Here is a 23,835-nt window from a genome sequence, read left to right on the forward strand (position 1 = left end):
CTTTTCGTATCTTGAAATTTCTTTCGTAACAAGGCAATATTTTTCTGTTGAGACGTTTCATAACTTGAACATTTCATATGACGAGAAATTCGTAAGTAGAGATACCACTTTGTATTTCTGTGAGTACTACATAGTTCCCAGTCTTTGCGTGTTTTCAGCAATTATCTTCAAACATGTAGCATGCATTTAAAAACAAATCTCTGAATTCACATTCCAGGGTCTTTCATTTCAAGAATGTACCTTGTGTCCACCGTGAAAACAATATTTGCAGAGCGAGAAGAGGCAGATGGTTCCTTTTTTGGGAATTTTTTGAGTTTATAAAAACAAGATGATCAACCCGAATTGTCATAATTATTATTATCTTTTAAATCCGCATGTTTTGTCACACGCCCCTGGTGATGATGCAGAATGAGGCCTTGGAAAACATGCCCCAGAGATTGATTTTGTCTGTTTGGCTGGTTTTTAACTATCAAGGAATCAAACTTAAAGTGGAGATGCTCTTTCGCTTTTTGAAGAGACAGCCAATGTGACGTCTTGGGGGCATTCAGTCAGAATGGCTTCTGAGCGCCTCGAAACGGCGAACGACGGGGAGTTGTCTGAGTCGTACGAGATGGCTCTGTAGCTGTCCAGATTGCTTTTGTTTGCCTGGGAACACATGAGGAGCCCATAGAAGAAGCTCAACCGGTTCCCAGGTAAGTGGCAGTAAATGAATGGCTTGACTGAGGACCTCTGCTTCATTTATATGCAAAGGCAGTTTCAAAATGTGCCCACTGGCAAACATCCTGTGAATACCCAGCCAACATACTTGCAACTGCCAACGGGTTTGCCACTCCAGATGCACAAGATGTGTTCAGGGACGCATTCTACCGCGGTGGCCCACGCACAAACCCAAAAAGTGAAAATCCCACAGTCATACAGCCAAACTAAGCAAGACCTTCATAGCATCCTTGGCAGAGATAACGACACCATTGGCGTTGTTGTTACATAACTCATTTCAGCGGCAGAGGATGCAGAATTTCAGTGTAATTCTTATGCACACCTCGTCTTTCACTCCAAAATATGGAAAGTTTATGAAGATGGACTGATAATGCTCTTTATGTTGACGGCCTTAAGGTTGTGTTCCCAAAGAAAGTAGCACACTTAATAGAAAAATGAAACCGTTATCATTGGGATTTGGTAGTGTTTGTGGTTTGAGAACAAATTTTAGGAAGCAGATTTTGTATGTGTGTGTTTGTGTGTGTGTGTCATCATCAAACATGATGGACAGCGACTATATATATATATATATATATATATGTGTATATATATATATATATGTACAGTGTAGTGTGTGTGTGTATATATATATATATATATATATATATATATGTATAATATACACATGTACATATATAAACATACGTGTGTGTGTGTGTGTATATATATGTGTGTATACACACACACACACACACAATGATCCCTCGCTACATCGCTGGAGGCTAACGCCGGCTACACTGTCAGAGCGTCGAATGAGAGCCGCCTTCTACGCCACCAAACACAAGTCTCTTCGCCTCTCTCAGAAGACAATACTGATAAATGTTAATCTCAGCATGAGGTTTTAATATGAAATATTTAAGTAGATACGTCTACTGCTGTAGTCTTTGTCTCAAATATGTATTGTAAGTGTATACTGTAAATACCCTTCACATATTTGAAACATACTGGTACCCACATACAGTACACAATAATTCCTAGAGAAGGGAAACCACACTTTGTGGTTTTTCACTGATCGCGGCCGGGTCCCGGTCCCCATTGACCGCCATAAGTGAATAGTGTGTGTGTGTGTGTGTGTGTGTGTGTGTGTGTGTGTGCGCGTGCGCCTGTCTTAAGCACAAACATTACAGTGGTGCCTTGAGATAAGTTTTACCTGACTGAAATACAAGCTGTCATTCCACAATTTTTCGCTTTTACTGTCAAACCAAACATCAAACAAAAAGAATTGTGAGTTGTGTATTTGCCAACAAACGATGCAACCCCCCACACCCCCACAAAAAAAACTATTGCATGCTAACAGTTAGCATTGTTATTTAGCATTGGACTTTTAGAAGCAATGGATTTTGAAATCCGATTGGTAGGGCAATGCATGCTCACATGCGCATCTTCTTTATCCGCTACCAAAAAATGACAAGAACACCTTTTTCCTGGTGATGGAGGCATGCACACTAGAAGGAGCACCATAATGAATTGGATTACAGCATTAAGTCAGGATGTGCAAACTGAGTCGGACGCAACCCTGCCACTGGACAATTCAAGAAAGCAATCTACAAGGTCTTTCATTATCGGAGACACACATGCTCACTTTGATCTATTGGTAATTAGGTAAACTGCTGATTTCATGCCATACTAAAATAAATAAATGCATCCGACGTTTGGATTTATTTTTAACGAGCAGGCTTCAGTTGGAGCTGTTGTTTAAAACTTTAGTCAGAAGACCGACTTGAACCTTGGGTTTTTATGAATTGCAAAGTTTGAGTTAGGCTTTTGAAACTGTCAAGCAATGCCATACTTTTGCACTCGTGACTGCACTGAACTTTGACAATCTTTCGTTTCATGCTGATGCAAGTCCAGAGCCAGGTGCTGTCTTGTCATACGAGAACCTGCCCGGGTGAAAGTAATGAAGTAGAAAGTTCTATTTCACTTAAATTGCTTGTGAAAAAAGGTGCATTTGGACACCTTTCTTCATGAATGAATCAATCAGCTGTTGGGCCAGTAACAAGACATTTTGAACAATTGGACGCTTCCACTTTGTGGGAACAGTTGGTGAAACTCCCCTTTGTGTTCCTGCTTTACTGTGCCAGAGTTTCCAAAGCGAGGTTCATCAAGGCATGCCGAGGAGGAATTTGCTGTGGAACAACTTGAACTCTCTGCAATCAGTCACCTCTAACCTCACAAATATTAATCTTCTGGCTGAATATAGATGAAATTCAAAATCTGAGTCGGAGCTGTCATAACAGCAAAGCCGAACCTTCTCCATGGATGGGACACGGTGGTAGATCTTTTCTCCATGTGCAGCAAATGAATGAGGTCTTGTTTTTCAAGCCATCATAATTGTATGGCCGTGCCTTGAGATGACAAGGACCTGATTTATGAGGTTTTTGCGATCAGTTGTTAGGCCAAACCCCCCTTACAAAGTCACTGGAGTTGGCCTGGTGGTCCAGAGGTTAGTGCGTCAACCTCACAGTGCGGAGGTGCAGGGTTCGATTCTGGCTGTGTTGAGATTTGCCTGCGTGGGTACCACCAGTTTCCACCCACATTCCAAAAACTTGCATGGCAGGCTGATTGAACACTCGAAATGGCCCTAGGTGTGAGTGTGAGCACGGATGGTTGTTCGTCTCTGTGTGCCCTGTGATTGGCTGGTAACTGGTTCAGGGTGCCCCCTGCCTAATGCCTGAAGATGGCTTGGATAGGCTCCAGCACCCCCTGGCACCCTTGTGAGGATAGGATTGGAAAATGGATTTGATGGATGGACAAAGTCACTTGCAGAAGTAAAACCTTCTCATCATTTGTCTACATGATTGTGTTCGAGTGCCCATGGTGGCCAATATGCTGCAATCCTGATCCACAAATGGTTTCTTTCATTACTACCAGTCCTTATAAAGGACAATATTAATCAATGCTACTCCCTTCCTGCCCCTCCCCAACCCTCAGGGTGTCTCAAACGGAAATGGCATTTTGATACGAGTGTTTGTGTTAAACCAATTTAACCCGTATCTTGAGGCACCACTTTAACGAAGATGGAATCTAGTTTTGTCTTTTTGTTGTGCAGGGTATCATCTTCATTTTTAATGTTGATAAACAATGATGTAGCAGCTCCCATTGCTGACATGGAATCAATTCCCGCTTAATGCCGCCATTCACAATCTGCCCATGATTGAGCCATCAAGGATATCATTCACCTGCGCCAGGGTGGATTGTGGCGTGCTCATCGATACACAGGGGAGTGGAGAAATCATTCTATGCATATCGTTCCATGTGAGAAAGGCCGTTCTTGAAGAAAATCTTTACGTAATGGGACAGCAAGCAAAACAAACAAACAAAAAAAAAGCTAGATTTAATGACTATACCAATTTAAGAGCAGAATTATAAAAAGCGTAAAGAGGGGGAAAAAGTTTTTACTTGATGCATATTCTCACATTTATAAAGGTGACCCGAAAATGTAATAATGGATTGTGGTTTGAAAACCCTGTTAAGTCAATTAAAAAAAAACAAAGAACTAATATGTCCTGCGTTCTTTATTTTGGCCGCAAATCAAGCAATTCATGTGGAAGAGAAAGAGGAAGGGGGGAAATCACCCATCAGCTCGCGATCCACTTAACATCACATCATCAGTCTTGCTTTGTTGTGTATTCCCGAGTAGCTGGTGAAAGCTTTGGCAGTTAATTGTACATTACAGATACACCTAAGTTTTCTGGTCTTTTGCCAGGCCTGACTGGACTGGAAAATACCGCTTGGGCCCTCAGGCTGGCTGCAAGGGTAGCGAGGACAAATCATCCAGTGCAGGCCGATCAGTGTACCCTGCTCACAGCTAAATTTTAATCAAGAGCAAAACACCAGGGAAAATGTATTGGGCAGGGCACAGCTGGAATAGAAAACGTGCCAGCCGGAAAGGTTTTATGTGGGGAAAAATGAAAATTAGCCATTTGATCTCATCATACTGTCTTCCTCCTCTTCGTCAATCTATGTTAGCTGGGTGGCCTCCCTCTGACAAAGAGGCGGACGTCCTTTCTCAATTACCGGTAGGCCAATTACTCAGGTTCATTCCCTTTTAAGAACTTCACTTTCCCCCGCCATCTTTTATTATTGATTCATTTTGAGTTTCTGCTTTGTTCATTGACTTCCTCTCCGGTTGAAGGCTATTTTTCAGTGAAGTCGTTTTACGCTTACATACGATGTACAGAAACTTTGCTTGATGCTACTTGGCATGCCGATGAACAAGCAACATCTACTGTGCCAAGTATTCTTCAATTGATTTAAATGCGCGGAAAATATCTTCAAATTTTTCCTTACCACGATTCATCCCAGACTGTTAATGTAACTCCATAATTGGTGGCTAATTAGTCGAGAGGCTATCCTGTTTTGAGGCCTAGTGTTGTTTCTGTCACAAAGGGGCGAGAGAAATGATAGATAATGACAGTAGAGAAGTAAAGTGGATGAGGGCCTTGTTAAAATGATGAGGCAAGGGACATAAAAATGTAATTGACTCTCCAACTTTAGTGGAATGCAAAACTATTGCCAAATAAAATCCAGTGGAGAATAATCTGCTCTGTGATGTTTGTCTTCTCCTCTCAATATATTTACCGGTAATATATAACAATGTATGCACATGCACTCGTTCCAGCCCCAACTGTTATCTGCTAGAGCAGGGGTGGGCAAACCTTTTGGCTTGGGGGCTGCATTGACTTTTGAAATTTGACAGATGGGCAGGGTCAGCACAAGATACGGTACTAATAAAAAACAGCATTTGTTGACAGTCCATACCAAACATCAACAGAACAAAAGCGTTAAAGTATTAACATACTTTTTCAAATGAGAACAGTGTTGAATATCAACTGCGGTATATGTCCTGTATGAACCTATTAACATACTTGGACTGGCATATTTTCTTACATAGTGGCCAACCACAGAGACTACCTGGAATCTCGGTCTGTCTATCAAGCTTTATTTGACAGTTAACCAAAATTAAGGCATCCTAAATAGGGATGAAATAAATTCAGCGGACGTAATTTCTCATTCATGGCTTCTATTGCGTTCCAGACTTCGCCCGCTGTAGCAAAACTTGACCAACGAAATATTTATTATTTATGTATATTTCAGGGGCAGCACGGTGATCGGGTGGTTAGCGCGTCGACCTCACAGTGCAGACATCGTGGGATCGATCCTGTGTGGACTTTGCATGTTCTCCCTGTGCCTGCGTGGGTTTTGTCCGGGTATTCCGGTTTCCTATCACATTCCAAAAACGTGCATGGCAGGCTGATTGGACATTCTGAATTGTCCCTACGTGTGAGTCTGGATTGTTGTTCGTCTATGTGTGCCCTGCGATTGGCTGGCAACCAGTTCAGGGTGTCCCCCGCCTACTGCCCGAAGCCAGCTGGGATCAGCTCCATCACGACAATCGACCCTTGTGCGGATCAGAATATGGATGGATGGATTGATATATATCTCAGAGCTTTGAGCCGATAATGCAAAAATGCATTCAATGTGAAGTGCAGCTATTATTTTTGCCCACTCGGGGTCAGCATCCTCACATTATACACTGTACTATCTGTGAGGTTGAATGTGTGCGTGTGCCTTTGAAAGGTAGATCTGGCCTGTTAAGTGAAAATGGTTGTCATCAAATGAGAATGTAGAGTTAGCTGGCGACTAATTGGCTAAACTGCAACTGTGTGTGAGGAGTGATGATAGTTGGAAGTGCACTAGTGGCTGTGTCCATTTCCCTCTATTTTAACCACCTGTGGAGGCATTGTCATTTTTTTGAAGTCGCAGTGATAGGCTATTTTCAATAAGCTAATGATCTTGACTTCACTGTTGATGTGCTTTAGAGTAACGTCAAACACTTGAGCTTCGCATTTGGCACGTTGCACTTCAGCTTTTAAGTGTGAAATGATTTGAGAGTTCTCCTTCTCCACGCACATACTCATCTTAATTCCACAACCGCTATCGGCGATGTGAATGCTGACGTTGGACGTGGCTATGTCCCACTTGGGTGGATTGTGTCTGAAAGGGACATGTGACACAAGTTTCCCTGAACGGCGGTCTCCTTTAGGCAATGTTGTGTGTTGTAATTCCCATTGTTTTCCTGCTCATCCTAATACCTTCTATGCAGCTAGCCTTGGAGTCTGTGCCTGAGGCGCAGATAATCAGCTTCTGTGAAGCTGCCACCATTTTTCAAAAAGGTCCTGCAGATTCAGCTTGGCCTGTTCTTTCTGTTTTCTCTTTTTTGTGTTTAGAGACTTTGCTACCGTTACCTCGGTACCAACAACCCGGTGGCCTTCGTCAGAGGTTGTAGCGAATAAATATATGGTCAAAAATGTTCTGGCTGTGACTCAAATAAGTATAATCTTGAGATAGAATAGAATTTTTGCTTTCAAGTTGCTCTTGATCTTGAGTGTTTATTATTCCAGTGGTGCTTTCAAGTAAAATTTGTTCCATGACCTTGCTTGCTCTCAAAATATCCAACACAAATTCTGTAATGTTTTTTTTTTTACAAGAAAAATAACACCATCATATTATACAACTTATACTGTGGTTATGACTCAGGTAAATAGAATGTAAAGAATTAACAACTTATGCATCATGATTTCATGCATTTATTGTTATTTATCATCTTGTCTGTTTGCCTTGGCCACTAGGGTGCAGTATAATAATCATGCAGGCACAAACGAGTATTTCACCACTACTTGGTAAACTGCAGTAATATACCTGTATAGTGGCTCTTTGCAATTTTGCACAACCCTGTGGAACAGCATTACCGCTATAATCATTGTAGCTCCAGCTTTGTACTTACTTGAACCACTGTCACTGATGTATACTCCACCGCACCAGACACCTTAAAGCGCTCAAGGACATATGCATAATTGCACACTTCTTGTACTACAAATACTTCTACTGGTCACTTTAAAAGGTTTCAGTGATTTTCTGACTATAACAACTGTTATAGTATTGTATTCTACCACTGATCACTTTAACTCCACTTGATACTTTGCACATTGTCTCACACCTACATTATGGAATGTCCTTCCATACTTGTTTATGATGATACTAATGCAGGGTGTTATACCTGAGACAAATTCCTTGTGTGTTCTACATACTTGGTCAATAAAGATGATTCTGATTCTGTAATATTAGACATTTTTCGATGAGCGTAAAGAATATATGCCTGAGTATTGTTGTCTGTCTATGCGTGTTGCTTCATGGTTTGTGTTTAAATAACTGTTGCTTAAGGCGTGAGACCACTCCCGCATAGAGGTCATTCATTATCCCCTCCATGGCATTTCCCGTTACGTGTTCACAATAAGCTAGCGGAATTTGAGGCAGAGTTAGGTTAGTGTTTTAAATACACAATGTATATTTCTCTCGCATTTTATATTTTATTTAGATGGCAAACTTCAATGGAGAATGGCAATTAAAAAAATAACTCGCGTTTTGAAATTATTTACCCTTTTCAAACAGCTTCTTCTTCTTCTTCTTCTTCTTAAGATAAGATAAGATATTCTTTATTCGTCCCACAATGGGGAAATTTACAGCCTCCAGCAGCAAGAATGTATGTAGAAAGAAGAAAGGAGAAAGAGAAAAAAACCCAAACATCTTTCAATTAAATACAATATGAACACAAATGGATAAATCGCAGTACTATTTACAATTTTCCTGCACATCATTTAATTATTATTATTATTGATTGTTATTTTTTATTCATCAGCCTGACAGCAGTCGGTAGGAACGAGCGTCGGTATCTCTCCTTCTTGCAGCGCGGGTGTAACGGTCTCTGGCTGAAGGAGCTACCAAGTGCTGTCAGGGCGGGCTGGAGGGGGTGGGAGGGGAGTGGCCATCATAGCTTTTAGCTTAGTTAGCATCCTTCTGTTGCCCACCTCCTCCAGAGTGTCAAGGGGGCAACCCAGGACAGAACTGGCCTTCCTGACCAGTCGCTCCAGTCTCTTTCTGTCCCGGGCCGAGATGCTGCCTGACCAGCAGACAATGCCATAATGGCATTCTTCTTATCCTCATTATTGTTATTGTAATGTAACAATAAAATATTTGGCATGGTAATGGTTTTCTCCTTCCCACTTAATGGTTTCTAATGTAAGAGGTGCCATTGGATTGCAGTCATTTGTCTTTGCTACGTGTCGTTCGCATTATGATTAATGGTACTTTTACGGTCCCTTGATTAGTTTGGCCTCCACCTTACCTCCCATGTGCCAATTTATTCCACTGACATATTCTTTTGAATTTAAACTGGCCAGGTTTGACAAAGTGACATGCACGTTGAGTGCCCAAAGCTCTATGCTGGCAGTCTGCAAAGATTGCGAGCTTGTCGACATTCACTGTGGTCGCGAGCAACACAAAAGAAATTGTTGTCGGGTTCTGTGTGAGATGAGACATTCCACAGTGTTCCATCGTACGAGCGGTGACGCAACTCTCAGGGAGGCTGTATTTGAAGCTTGATGCCATTATGCCGTGTGAGGCCTGTCCCAGTTCAAAGCCTCCAAATGCAGCCCAAATAGGGGAGTCTCCTTTTCCTCTTTGCTGGAAGCATCACTATTTTCCTTTCTGACTCGTAGTCACATTGTTGATCACACGTAAGTTAGGGCTGTGAATCCTTCACAAAGACGATTCGATGCGATTCACGCGATGTGGGCATGTTATGATTGTATTCAGTGGGCTTGTAAAATCGTGTGACCCTAATGAGGAAAAGCACGATGGCAAATTAATGGCTGGTTGAAGCCAATCTGTTACAATTGTTGTCATGCTAAGTTTGCCAGGAAGATGCTGATCATGTCCACTTCTCTGAAGGAGATGGATGCTTCTGTGTGAAGCCTAATTAGCGTTGGTGGCAGCTCATAGATCTTTGGGCGGCACCTTCCCAACCTTGCCCTCTCAAGTCAGCCAACCAGCAAAAGGCGCCTTTGTCTTAGAAACTGTTTTTTTTTTTTTTTTACTCCAGACTTGCAGCTCGGTTTCTGTGCCGCTAATCGCACTTAGTCAATTCGCGGACTTATTTCAAAGTCCAAGTGAGTGGGTCTCAAACTTTTTAAATCGACTACCACCTAAACAAATGACTGCATTCCATCTTCCATTATCATGACCAAAATTTAAACGAAAATATTCCCACAATTTATTTTTATGAGTGAAAGCCATTGTAACATTTTGCATTGTTTGAACATTAAGCCTTTTAGGGACAGAGGTTATTAAGTGGATAGGTTATCATGTTATCACGTTACAAGGTGCATGAAAGGTTTAACTTTGTGCTTGAATATAGGAAATTAGACAAACTTTTAATTACATTCATATTGCACATAAATTAACAAAAAAAAGAGTAACTCTCAAATACTAAATGTACTGTACTTAAAAGTTAAATCGGAGTAAACAGTGTTCTTTCATTTGTATCTCCCTTGATTTTCCTGGCACAGATTGACGAGATATTTTCATTTATCCCCATATGTTTGATTGGCATTTGCGTTTTCATTAAATTTTTTTTTATCTGAATTAATTTCAATGATTGTTTTCGGTACGACAACAAGAAGCCTACATACCACTCGGTGGTACGTCCCTGGTCTCAGCCAATAAAGTCAGAATGGTTAGAATTTATTAGGACAGTAACCTTTCTGTGCATCTGTAAAATCTAAGTGGAGGTTCCTAATGTGCACACTATTTAACATGTGCGCGTGCATGTGTGTGTATATACTTTGTATGTAGATGTGAGATTAAATGCAATCGGCCACGTATGATTTGGTGGACCGGCTCTAGCCTAGCGGCTTTGAGTATGACAGCAGTGAAGCAGGCTCTGCACTTTTTTGGTTGACCTGCTCTCAGCCTACTGAGCGGCGAACATTTGCCAGTAAATGTTGCATTCACGTTGGGGTTTGGTTGCAAACGTTTGCCTGTCGTTTTCTCACGGCAAGCAAATTTTGAACATGTATGAAATTTTCGTGTGGCAACGAAAATGATTGGCAAACGTTTGTGACCTTGAACAAACGCTGACATGAACAGGCATTTTGCTTCCTTCACCGTCAGTTGCAAATGTTCACCCCTCATAGTCTTTGTCTCAAATATGTAAAGTATAAATACTGTTCGCATATTTTAAACATCTTGGTACCCACAAACCCTTACACAAAAATTCCTAGGAGGAGCAGGAGGGGGCCAAACCCTACTTCGCGGTTTTTCACTTCGCGCGGCAGGGTCTCGGTCCCCATTAACCGCGATAAGTGAGGGATCACTGTATATGTTGTGTTGAAATATGATTGTTTGTGGTTTGGCATCTCTTCGATTCAATCTTGTCGCAATTATATATGTTCACATGAATCAAAATCGTGCATGCTCTGTTATAAAAGCAAAATACACCTCCACAGCCTCCACACTTTGCCAAGTAACCTTCATAGCTATAAGCACAATCTCAGCCTGCGAATCCCATACATACTTTGTGCCATTTAGACAATCTGCTCCATGCCTGGCATGTTGCGTTTAAAGTGCTGTTGCTTCAGTTCATCTTCACCTGTCAGACATCCTTCTAGTCACACTTGTGGGCTGCTGGTAATTCCAGCAATCTGCACACTTGCACACACGCATACACAAAACATGCATATGCATTCATAGTTGTTAGGAGCAGGTTGCCCAAGGCTGTTGCTGAAATGTAGCTGGCTAACCAACACGAGTTTCTTTAGCTCTGTCAGTCAATAGTACACCAGGCCTGGCCGTCTCTAGTGTGATGGTTTGGATTTGACCTCAGGCGGTGTGTAAGAAATCCAGTGTGAAGCGGATGTGCTCATCCTCAATAAACATGGATGAGAGAGACAGTCACCAATGCACTTTTCAGTTCAATGCCGGGTTAACGGTAAAGGACAATGCGCACACTCATGTAGAGCTGCTGTTTGACACAGCTCACGCCCAGAGACTCCCATGCTTGTCGGCCAATGTCACATGCCACCCTAATGGGGCCCTCCTCTTCAACACATACATGTACAGGTATCTATCATATAGACCTTATAAAACAGTCTTTCTCTATATTTTATGCCAGAATTTTTTTCAGGGTCAAACGAATGCTTTAAAAATTTGAATGATCACAGAGGTGTTAAACTACAATATAATTTTTTTTATATGATCCAGCATGGATATTCATCGATTGCGGGTGGATCAGGACCTGTGCATAACAAGCGCAAGGTAATCATCTCAACCTTTACCTCAAAAACATTTATCAGAAAAAGTTTTTTTTTCTACCATGTGTAAGTGAGTAGCATGCGTGCATGCCTACTCAAACCACAGGAGAGAAATCAGTCAATTGCAGCTCGGCGATGCTTTAAACGTGTTGCAAATTGTTCAGTTAATCAGCTGTACATTCATTTTTCCTCAGCTTGTATCATGCTGAGTGTATTAAATGGAAGCATTGATTGCTTCTCCAGTGATGCACGGCACTAACAACATTTTGTCACACTGGAGACATTATTACAAGACGTCTTTGTTGGTGATGTAGTCGGACCACTTGATACCAAGGATTCGCCTGAGGTTTCGCATGTGGAAGGTGTTGAGCCTCTTTTCTTGGCGTGCAAACAGGGTCCAGGACTTGCTGCCATACACTAGGGTGCTGAGAACACATGCCCTGTAGACTGCCATCCTAGTGTTGGTCATCAACTTGCTGTTTTCCCACACGCTTTTGGTGAGCCGGCCCAGAGTTGTGCTGACTCGGCCCATCCTTCTGTTCAGTTCAGGCTCCAAGTCAAGCGAATCTCTCAACGTGGAGATCTCTCAAACAGCATGTCTCTGATCAGGACTTTGCGGATCTTGGTCTTGGCCCTCAGCCTCGCCATGTTGTAGACACCTAGAGGTAGACACCCTCAGTGGTGTTCCCGAAAGCGTGCTTGAGCATGACAGCGAAGTAGATGCCGGAGAGGGTCAGAGCACGCACACATACCTGCGTAACACCGCTTTTCACTTCGAAAGGGGAAGATGTTACGCCATCAAACTGGACGACACCCTTCATTCCGTAGTGGAAGGAACGAATGATGCTCAGCAGCCTCCCCGGGCAACCAATCCTGTCAAGGACTTTGAAGAGGCCGTCGCGGCTCACAAGGTCGAAGGCCTTGGTCAGGTCAATGGAGGCAACATACAATGACTGGTTCTGCTCTCTGCATTTCTCCTGGAGCTGGTGGAGCGAGAAAATCATGTCGATGGTGGATTGTTCCGACCTGAAGCCACACTGTAATTCGGGGTACACCCTGTCAGCGAGCTTCTGGAGTCTGTTCAAGACCACTCGGGCGAAGAGTTTACCCACGATGCTCAGTAAGGAGATGCCTCTGTAGTTATTGCAGTCACTGCAGTCACATTTGTTCTTGTAGAGCACGGGTGTCAAACTCGGGTCCAGGAGGGCCGTTGTGCTGCATGTTTTCCAAGTCTCCCTGTTGCAACACACCTGATTCAAATCAACAGGTTCAATGCCAGAGCTTCCGCAGAGCTTGCTGATGATCTAATCATTTGAATCAGGTGTGTTTCAACAGGGAGACTTGGAAAACATGCAGCACAGCGACCCTCCAGGACCTGAATTTGACACCTATGTTGTAGAGGGTGATGATGTTGACAGTTGCGTATGTCTTGAGGTACCTCACCGTCTTCCGAGCACTGGCAGAGTAGGTTGTGTCGGTGGTGCCGCAGAGGTTCTTTGCTGCTCTTGATCACCTCTGCTGAGATACCGTCAAGGCCGGGAGCTGTCCTGATGGGCAGGCTGTCGATGGCTTTGCTGAGCTCCTCAAGGCTTGGTAACTCATTTAGCTGCTCCATGACGGGCAGGCGCTCAACAGACGCTAGGGTGGCATCGGAGATGGTGGTTTCTCTGCTGTAGAGGTCTGAGTAGTGCTCTACCCACCGGTCCATCTGCTTGCTCTTGTCTGTGATGGTCTCGCCTGTCTTCATCTTGAGGGGGGCTGTCTTGCCGTGTGAAGGACCTATGGCTTTCTTGATCCTGTCATAGACGCCTCTGATGTTGCCAGTGTCTGCGGCTTGTTGGATGCCGTCACAGAGATCCATCCAGTACTTGTTGACGCAGCGCCTCGCTGTAGCTTGCACTTGACTTCTGGCAGCCCGGAGAGCCTGCAGTGTGGACTGGGAGGGATGCTGGTGATGCTTCAGCAGTGCTGTGCGCTTCGCTTCCATCACGGCACTGAGTTCCGTCACGTTTCCCTCAAACCAGTCCTGGATTTTCCTTGTCCTCTTGCCGAAGATGGAATAGGAAATGCCGTGGATGGTGTTGCGGAGGAGGTCCCACCTCTGTTTTGTGTTTCTGGTGGTTTCTTCTCCAGGGTGTCTTTCAGGTGCCAGGCGAGTGCCTCCACCATGTCCACATGGTTTGCCTTGGCTATGCAGATGCGGGGCTTGCTTGGTGGCTTGGCTCGGTGCAGCTTCTTGGGCTGGAGTCGGATCTTGCAGCAGACCAAGGAGTGGTCTGTGTCGCAGTCAGCGCTGTGGTAGGAGCGTGTGGTGAGAATGCTGCTTAGCTGCTTGCGGCGGGTCAAGATGAGGTCTAGTTGGTGCCAGCGCTTTGAGCGGAGGTGGCGCCAGGACACCTTGTGCTGCGGCTTGCTCTGGAAGAAGCTGTTGGTGACACACAGGTCTTAAAGTGTGCACAGTTCCAGGAGACGTCCGTTTTTGTTCATGTCACCCACTCCCCAAGGGCCGAGGCAACTGGGCCATGATGTGTGGTCGGATCCAACGTGGGCGTTGAAGTCGCCAAGAAGAACAAGTTGGTCGGTGGTTGGAACTTTCTGGATGGCTGCCTACAGCTGGTCGTAAAACTAGTTTTTCGCCTCCTGCGTGGAGTATAGAATAGGGGCGTAGACGCTAAACAGGGTACAGTGCCGACTGTAGTGTGAAGTTGCAAGGTGAGAATCCTCTGTCCCTTCTTCACCAGGCTCTATCGTGCTCAGCAGGGAGTTCTTGACAGCGAAACCAACGCCATGCTCTCTGGTCTTGTCGGCAGCTTTCCCGCACCAGTAGAAGGTGTAGTCTTTCTCCCGGAGAGATCCATTTTCGGCAAGGCGCATTTCTTGCAGCGCAGCAATGTCAATGCTGAGTCTCAGCAGCTTGTTGTTGACTACTGATGTCCATTAGGTCTGACGTCAGACCGGTTGTCATTGTCCTGACATTCCATGTTGCAAGTTTTAACAAGGGCTTGCTCCTTGTTGTGTTTCTTTTGTTGTTTCCTGTGCATTGGTTTCACAGTCCACCTTTCAAACTATTCCTGGTCCTAATCCCTGCGCACCCAGTAACGAAAGTGAACCTTGGCGGGGTAGTTGAAGCGGGCGGCAGCTACCCAGTGGGGGTCCGAGGCCCACTCCCACTGTCAGGAGTGACCCCTAGCGCCTAGCTCTACGCCAATTAAGCACTGACTTATTACTGGTATCTGCCACTCCTCGTGTTGTGTCGTCACACGATGACGCTGGAGTGTCCTCTCCAGGGCACAAGCCTGGGCAGGTGTGTATGGAGAACCTGGCTTTGCCCATGCGCTAGATCCCCTCTCTCCACACTGTTGATGTTGTCCAAGGGAAGGGCGGGGCCCAAGCAGCTTGGCATCGACGTCGTTGCAGGAGTTCCCGGGAGGCTGAGAGAGTTTCACAATGCAACGCCTTAGGGACTCCAACTCCGGATTTGGCCTCTGAGTTTGCTCCCGAAGGAAGATTGCTGACCAAGGCTAAGGAGCTCCTCCCACCCCACGGGTCGCAACTCACGGCAAACGAATCGCCCCATTTGTCACCTCTTACGAACAGCAAGCGGGGTGCTAGGGACCTATTGTACCCCAGGACCTCACGGGTCGTAGCACGGATTTTATTTTTATTTTTTTTTTGGAAACCAGGGTTTGAAACATGTTTCAAAATGCGCGAAAATGACATACAGTCCCCTTTAATAGCTAAAAGATTGAAGAGTCTTATAACCAAATCAAGAATTTTTGTGTCCCGCAGAAGCACAACAAACTGCGTCCTGGTCTGATGTGTTTCTGTGAATGCACATTTGGCATTAATCATATCAGGATGAAGGATTTTATATTACCACTTCTCCTGTTGCAAACAGGCATCATACAGGATTTCATAACTTTGTCAGCACAGAAAACAATTGAACATCATCTGAATCTATATCTATCTATCTATCTAGCTAACTAGCAATCTAGATATCTATCTAGATATTGATCGATAGGGATAAATGGCTTGAGAGAGATGGTTACAGATATAGAGATGGGAATATGCAGTACATCGATGGCATGGTAAACCTGACTCTTCTCAAGACAGTCTCACCCAAAGTGATTCGAGCCCTCACATTTACATTTAAAAAAGTTGTCTCTTCACATAAGACTTTTCACCATTAGGTTTCCTAGTGCATTTCCAGTGACCATATGTGAGTGTGAGAGAGCAATAACACCAAATTTAACTTGGCTGCTCCCACTCACACCTGAGATCTTGTAATACCAAAGTACCCAATGCCACTGGAAAAGGAAGGGAAAGAGCAGATTTTCACTTGGGGGTTGAGAGGGTGTTCTCACTTTTGCTGCCAACAGTTGAGTCACTTAGACTTAGCTGTGTTGGACAGTTACACAAGCTTTAACATGGACAACACGGTCACAAAGTGGAATTTCTGCAGGCATGTAAGCATGAAAAAATATGATCAAATAATTAGATACAGTAAGTGGGAGGAGCCTCACTCTTGTGAAACCACATTGGTGAGACTCCATCCATGCAATCAGCATAAGGATGGAGAGATGCTGACAAGTCACTCAAGTGGAACACTTTCTAATTCCGCGCGGTCGCTCTACGGCATTCAAGTGTTATTATTCTCAATTAATGGAGATCATCCTCTTGGCCATCTTCATTTATGGCCTATTCTCTACTCTCGCTTTGTTGTAATTTCCCTTCACTTCACTTCACTTCTTGGCCATCCTCCTTTTAGGTGGCTGTTTCGCAGAACTACTGTAGCTCGTCCATTAGCTAAAATAGGCAAATACTAAGGGAGTTGTAGGATTTAGTGAGACCACAAAATCAAGAAAATGTTGCCCTGATACTCTCATGATATAAAAATTCATCATTCTTAATAACTCTTAAAATGAACCCATGAATGTAGATTTATATGTAGAGCATAAATATTAGTGCAAATGATAATACCAACTAACCTCCCAATCATTTAGCATACTGTCCTGTTAGTTAAGTAGATTTGCTTCTTAGCTACAACATGCAATGCTAATCGGCAAACAATCTGTTTTTCTGTAGCTAGGTGGCACCTGTAGAAATTAAACTTAATTGGTCTAATTCACTTTTTTTGTTTTTGCTTCTAGAGAGCTAACATTTTTCTGCTTTTAAAATGCTATTCCTTTTCACTGCTTTATACTTTAGATTTGTTAGCTTAGTTGAGTGGCATTTAGTTACTAAAGAATGGCACTTACACACATCAGTGTCTAATTATGCATTATTATTGTTAACGCTTCATCACTTACCCTTGCTCCATGCCATATTAAACTGCACCTTACTATTTCTTTGTATGTATTAGTAAACATTTCACTGTAATGGCAATGTTTATACGTCATCTAATAAATATGTCAGAAGAAATGCATTATTGTTTATGGACTGAATAGAAGATGGAATGTATCTATATTCACATTTTTTTTATCTTTACATTTTAAATTATCGTAGAATTGATTTTTACTCAATGGTGCTTTTAAAATGCTACATAAATCAACTTGAGTACTGAAAAGTGTTGCCTTGAGTTTACTGCCACCACACACAGCTTGCAACTCGGAGCAAAACACAGAGGACCACTGCGTATCATAAAAGCCGAGCACACAAAATACCACAGCACATACAAGAAGAGTTTTCTCCCTGATACACACAAACAAGCAAAAGAGTAATTGGCTGAGGCTACAAAATTGCCTATGTAATTTAGATTTTTCCAGTTCTCTTGTTTGGATGTTGTTTTCTCGCCTCTACATTGTTTACTTTTTCTGTAGCTGCACAAACTCCTCAGCCTTTTGTCTTCCAACAATTCTGCTGACTGGGCACATTCACCACCACTAGTTTCTTCATGGAGATACTGTATAGCGTAACCATCAAAATGCCACACTGTCTGATAAATGAAAGGAGAGATGAACGGACTAAAATCTTCTAGTGTACCTCTGGGATGACACTGACGCATCGTGTACCAGAGTACCAGAAATGACTGGAATGGCAGTCATGCCATTTACTGGACAAGACAGGCCTGCATCTTGTTTATGGATTCCAGTAAGTTCTTCTGACAGAATAGATTTGACACAGGCCTGACGGAGGCAATTTTAGACTATCCCAGTAAATGGGTTAGACCTCAGTAATGGGCGCCATGATCCCGTAATGACAGATGTCCTGTTTGGTAATGATGTTGCTGCTTTGTTTGCTGTCACCGGCAACAACGTCATGGACAAACACCGTGCATTCGTCAAAGATGGCTTTCCCCCTCTCCACTTGTGGTGTTCATGTAGGCGTCGATGTACTTATTGGATTGAGCAGATGAAAAGGGGGAGGGGGAATAATCCACACTGTCGGTAATCATTTGTGATGTGATCTGTTGTAATCTTTGGATCATCTGGTGCACTGAATCTCATTGCGGCATGGGCCTTACTTTCCTCTCTGCACCCAGAGTGATAACTTCTATTCTAAAGACCCGATGAGAGTATTCTTTGGCTTTGAGTCTCATGTGTGAGCCGCAAGGTTTTACTTCAGAGAAAACATGCTGCGAAGGTTTTATTGGCAAAATAGATAGGGTTTTTCTTTCTGCAATGAGCTATATATCCTCAAATAGTGGCTGCGGGCATTGGTTTACTGAACTGTCTGATGTCTATTTAGCAAAGGGCTCTTTTTAAGTAGACAACTCTTTTTTTAAGTAGGCGGCATCTCTCAATTAGTGAAGACAATGTGAGCCAAGGTCACATTTGAAGGAATGCTCTGTTACTTGTATGACCTTGCTCAATTTTTACCGTTAGTTATGCTCGTCATCTTCCTATCTGGCAACAATTATACAATTCCATCAAATATTTGCACACATCTTCATCTCAACTGCCTGAATGTCCAATTGGAAAATCTTTATGTAATACTTTCGACTATGTATTTTTTTTCCCTTTAGTTATGCCTCATATTTTGACTTTTTTAACACGATGTCATGTTTTCTAAACAAGGACAAATGCTAATGCGAGAAGTGTTTTGAGAACAGTAAGCTTGTTTTTGCAGGGGATATGAAGCATTGCATTCTGTACGCGGAAAAGTAGGACGGTGCTTTTTTTTGGGTCTCCGTTTCAGTCAAGAGATATTGGTTCCACATATGACTTTGTTTTGTCGTAGTATCACTGAGATCAATCACAAAGAAGGAGCTATGTCACTTTTTGCCCCCCATCCCCTTTCCATTCCAAGATCTTTTGAACTGACTCGGGACGTCCAGATGATATGATGTGCAGTGGAAAGAAACCTGTGAATTACAAAAACAATCCTTGCAATGCTTTCTTTGAATTGAAATGTGCATTCAAGTAACACGTTTAACAGGAACAAAAAAAGATTAATCTCGTCCTGTCTCCCCTCTCCACAGTCAACAAGCACAAACCGTGGATTGAAGCTTCTTACCATGGCGTGATCACAGAAAACATGGAGACTGTGTTGCTGGACCCTCCGCTCGTTGCTCTTGACAAGGATGTGGCGATCCCCTATGCAGGTAGCTACACGCATGAACAAATAAATGCAAAGATATTGAAATAATTTCAGACTACATTGGAGCCTCAAAGGCTGAACACTCAGATTTTTGTTGTGCTAGGATTCAATTTGTTCTACTAATGCCTATGGGCACACAACTCCAAAGCCAATAAAAATAATAATAATTCTGAGTTGCTTCAACTTGTGATGCTGACCCCGCAGGTCAACGAAGATAAAAAATCCTTGTGGCTCTTGTCATCAGCAATATGTACAGCGCATGTTCTATTCTGCGCAGGTATTTTGTACTTGGCAGCACGGCAGACCTCAAATTCGCCACGTAATGAGTTAACACCTAAATGCGGCAGAAGAACATCATTACAAAGCTCATCTGTAGATGACACTTTCAGATGTTGATTGTGTCGTCTTGTAAGAGGCAGCCATGCGATGATTGCAGAGCTGACAGTGACGAGAATGAGACGGAGCGCGCTGCGCTGTTATAATTAGATAAATGTTTCCCAGACTGAAAGGCAAACAAAGAGCCTTTCTGGCTGTGAAACACTTAAAAACCATTTGGCCATAATGAGCAGTTATTAATCCCAACGCTGACAACCATGGACAATGATTATTCAACGTTACATTTCTCTTCCATTTATTTTGTCTTGCCCCAGCCATCTATTCTAAATGCTGTCCAAGCTGCTCTGGATACACGTTTGACCCTGATGTGTGAAACTCTCCCAAAAGCTTGAGGAGACTCAAGAAAAATGCTGGAGCACCCGCCCAATTGATCTCCTTTAAACCAACGTCTACAGCAGGGGTGTCAAAACTCATTTTAGTCGCGGGCCAATTTGGAATTACGTCGGTGGGTCGTTAGGTTGGATGGCCATTATGAATACCAAATTATTATTTGTACTCAACAAATTAATAGATTACTGGTTTTGAAATCAGTCAAGTCAATTGTATTGGATTGTATTGGATAAACTTTATTGTCAAATGTACTGTATGTAAAACATACAGCACAAATGAAATTTCTTCACTCTCAACACAAAACAATTATAATAGTTTGTTCAGTTGTTGTTCAAATGAGAGTAAAGTCTCTCACGTCACAAACTAGCATACAACCGGCTAGCAACGAGACCCGACAAAATGCCACCCAAACAGAAGCAAGACACAAAGCAGGAAGAGGATTCCCTGACCCTCACTCAAGTAAATGAATTACTCCAGCAACAAAAAGAACTTTTTACGGCGCTCTTGCAACAACAACAGGAAAATTTCAAAGGATTTGTCAAGATGATAATAGACTCAACAAACTCACGACTTGACACTTTTACCAGGGAAGTCCAAGAAATAAAAACCAGCATCAACTTTACCCAAAAAGAGGTAGACGACATTAAAAAAAAATCTAATCTGTCAAACTGGCCATTCCAAAGACATGCAAACGGAATTCTACAAAGTATGTGACGGCATGCTTGTATTAACGGACAAGGTGGACTACTTGGAAGGACAGTCAAGAAGAAACAACTTAGTAATTGATGGAATTGAGGAAAAACCGGGAGAAACGTGGACTGAAACAGAGGAAAAAGTTCAAAAAATCCTTAAGGAGAAACTGCTGATACAGGGGCAAATTGAGGTGGAGAGAGCTCACCGCACAGGAAGACAAGACCCTGGAAGACCTCGACCAAGGCCAGTTGTGGTGAAATTTCTAAGATACAAGGACAGATCAAGGATCCTACAAAATGCAAAATATTTAAAAGGTTCCAACATCTACATTAACGAAGACTTTACAGATGCCGTACGACAAAAAAGAAAAGAGCTCCTCCCAAAATTAAAAGCTGCACGTGACAGAGGGGAAACTGCCTACTTAAGACATAACAAACTTATTGTCCACCCCCGCACCAGTACTCCAACACAACAGGCTCGAGTTCAACACCATCAAGCAGCATACTGAGAATTTTTCACCACCCGACAATAAAAACTCTGACCCTACTGAAGCAGGAAATTCACATACCAAAAAACATGGACTTCAAATCCTTTGATGACCCTTCCAACCCTTTGATGACCTCCAACCCTACTGACCACAAGACGTTTGACCCTGAGAACAACTTGGACCCGGACAATAACTTTTTCAAGACCGACCGACCGCGAGGCAGCCAGCGACGACCGACCGTGAGGGAGCCAGTGATGACCGCGAGGAAGCCAGCGACGATTGCAGGGAAGCCAGCGACCGTGAGGAAGCCTGGAGACAACCAGCCTGCGACCACCGTGAGAGAGCCAACGACGACCGCAAGGGAGCGAGAGACGACCGAGAGGAAACCAGCGACGACTGCAGGGGAGCCAGTGACCGTGAGGGAGCCGGGAGACGGCGAGCCTGAGGCAGCCGGGAGACAACCAGCCAGCGCGCGTGAGAGAGCCGGGAGGCAGCCAGCCGGCGAGCGTGAGGGAGTCGGCGACGACCGCGAGGGAGCCAGTGACCACGAGGGACCCAGTGATGACGGTGAGAGAGCGAGCGACGACAGCGAGGGAACCAACGACGGCCGTGAGGGAGCCATCGACGACCGTGTGGGAGCGGGAAATTCACATCCCAAAAACATGAACTTCCAACCCTTTGAAGATATTGACTATAAGCCATTCGATCCCGAGAACAATTTGGACCCAGACAATAACTTCTTCAACAACAAACAAAGGGTAACAAACTCTGACTATTACCTGGATGAACAATTCAACACTAATATAAAATTGGAAAATGCACTTTCGGTAATACACTTAAACAGTAGAAGTCTCTATAAAAACTTCACAAAAATTAAAGAATACCTGACTAAATTCAATAAATTTAAAATAATTGCCATATCAGAAACTTGGCTTGATGAAGATAAAACAACTGAAATGGAAATAGAAGGTTATGAAATGTTTGCAACTAATAGAGAAAACAAAAAAGGAGGGGGGGGTTGCAATATATGTAGACAAAGCACTTAAATGCAGTAAAATCGAGAGATTGACAAACACAATAGAAAACCTAATGGAATGTCTAACCATTGAAATACACAATGAAAAGGCATCAAATATCATCATAAGTTGCATCTATAGGACACCAGGAACATGTATTGACACGTTCAATAAAAAACTAACAGATATGCTCAGTTACTACAACGATAAGAAAACACGAATAATATGTGGTGACTTTAACATTGACTTATTAAACCCAAATAGACACAAAAAAACAACTGACTTCATAAATACTATGTACAGCAACAGCTTTTTCCCAGTAATCCTGAAACCTAGCAGAATAACAGTTGACACGGCCACATTAATAGATAACATATTTATAAATAAGATTGATCATAAAATGGAAAGTGGACTTCTCATTAATGACATAAGTGACCACCTGCCTGTTTTTGCAGTTTTTCATAATTATTTCGATAGAAAAGCTAAATCAACAACTTGTATAACAGAAATAAGACTAAGAACCCAACGTTCCATCGATGCCTTTAAGCAAGACCTAGAAAAACAAAACTGGACCGAGGTCTACTCAAACGAAGACCCAAATACAGCGTTTGAAGTATTTCAGTCTACCATAATCTTCTTATATGATAAACATTTTCCATTAACTAAAGTTTCCAAAAAGTATAAAGACCCAAGTAAGCCATGGATAACGAAAGGCATAGAAAACGCATGTAAAAAGAAAAACAATTTATATAAATTGTTTTTAAAATTCAGAACTGAAGAAGCAGAAAAAAAATATAAGACCTATAAAAATAAATTAGTAAATATTATAAGAACCAGCAAAAGAGATCATTATCATGCACTATTAGAGCAGAATAAAGGTAACACACAAGAAATATGGAAAATACTTAACCAAGTAATCAGAAATAGTCCTAAAAAAATGGATTATCCAGAGTATTTTATCAAAGGCAAAAATACTATTTTGGAAAAGACTGCAGAAATAGCAACTGAATTTAATGAGTATTTTGTCAACATCGGCAGTAACCTAGCAAAACAAATTCCTGATCCAACAGACCTGTTTGAAGTGGATAGATACGTAGAAAAAAACTCCTCCACGATGTTCCTTACTGCAGTAAAACAAGAAGAAGTATCAAATATTATAAAAACTTTTAAAAATAAAAAGTCAACTGATTGCTTTAATATTGATATGACAATAATCAAGCAGATTATAGAATATGTAGTGCGACCTTTCACACACATATGCAACCTGTCATTCAAAGCTGGTATCTTTCCATCAAAAATGAAAATTGCTAAAGTTATTCCAATCTATAAAAGTGGAGAAAAACATCTGTTTACAAATTATAGACCAATATCACTACTACCACAATTTTCAAAAATATTAGAAAAACTATTTTCTCGCAGACTTGATAGTTTTATACAAAAGCATGCACTGTTAAGTGAGAATCAATAT

The 23,835-nt window shown here is 42.6% G+C and overlaps 2 protein-coding genes across 4 annotated transcripts in view; one reads left to right on the forward strand and one right to left on the reverse strand.

The window, feature by feature from the left end:
* nmnat3 (nicotinamide nucleotide adenylyltransferase 3) overlaps positions 1 to 23,835 on the reverse strand; it is a 266,385-nt gene that overhangs the window by 46,876 nt on the left and 195,674 nt on the right. The window contains exon 1 of one of the 2 annotated variants that reach the window (XM_052088566.1): positions 10,439 to 10,443. The exons of the other annotated variant lie outside the window; for it this stretch is intronic. The gene's annotated coding sequence lies outside the window, so the exon portion shown is untranslated. Of the gene's footprint in view, positions 1 to 10,438; positions 10,444 to 23,835 lie in introns of those variants that run through there. 2 annotated transcript variants of the gene reach the window in all.
* The window catches only part of clstn2a (calsyntenin 2a), a 132,711-nt gene that overhangs the window by 31,722 nt on the left and 77,154 nt on the right, over positions 1 to 23,835 (forward strand). For both annotated transcript variants that reach the window (XM_052088411.1, XM_052088412.1), the window contains exon 2: positions 19,327 to 19,449. In XM_052088411.1, the coding sequence (XP_051944371.1) occupies positions 19,327 to 19,449 (123 nt within the window). The remainder of the gene's footprint in view (positions 1 to 19,326; positions 19,450 to 23,835) is intronic.

Source organism: Hippocampus zosterae, chromosome 15, assembly GCF_025434085.1.
Source record: "Hippocampus zosterae strain Florida chromosome 15, ASM2543408v3, whole genome shotgun sequence".
Taxonomy (NCBI): domain Eukaryota; kingdom Metazoa; phylum Chordata; class Actinopteri; order Syngnathiformes; family Syngnathidae; genus Hippocampus; species Hippocampus zosterae.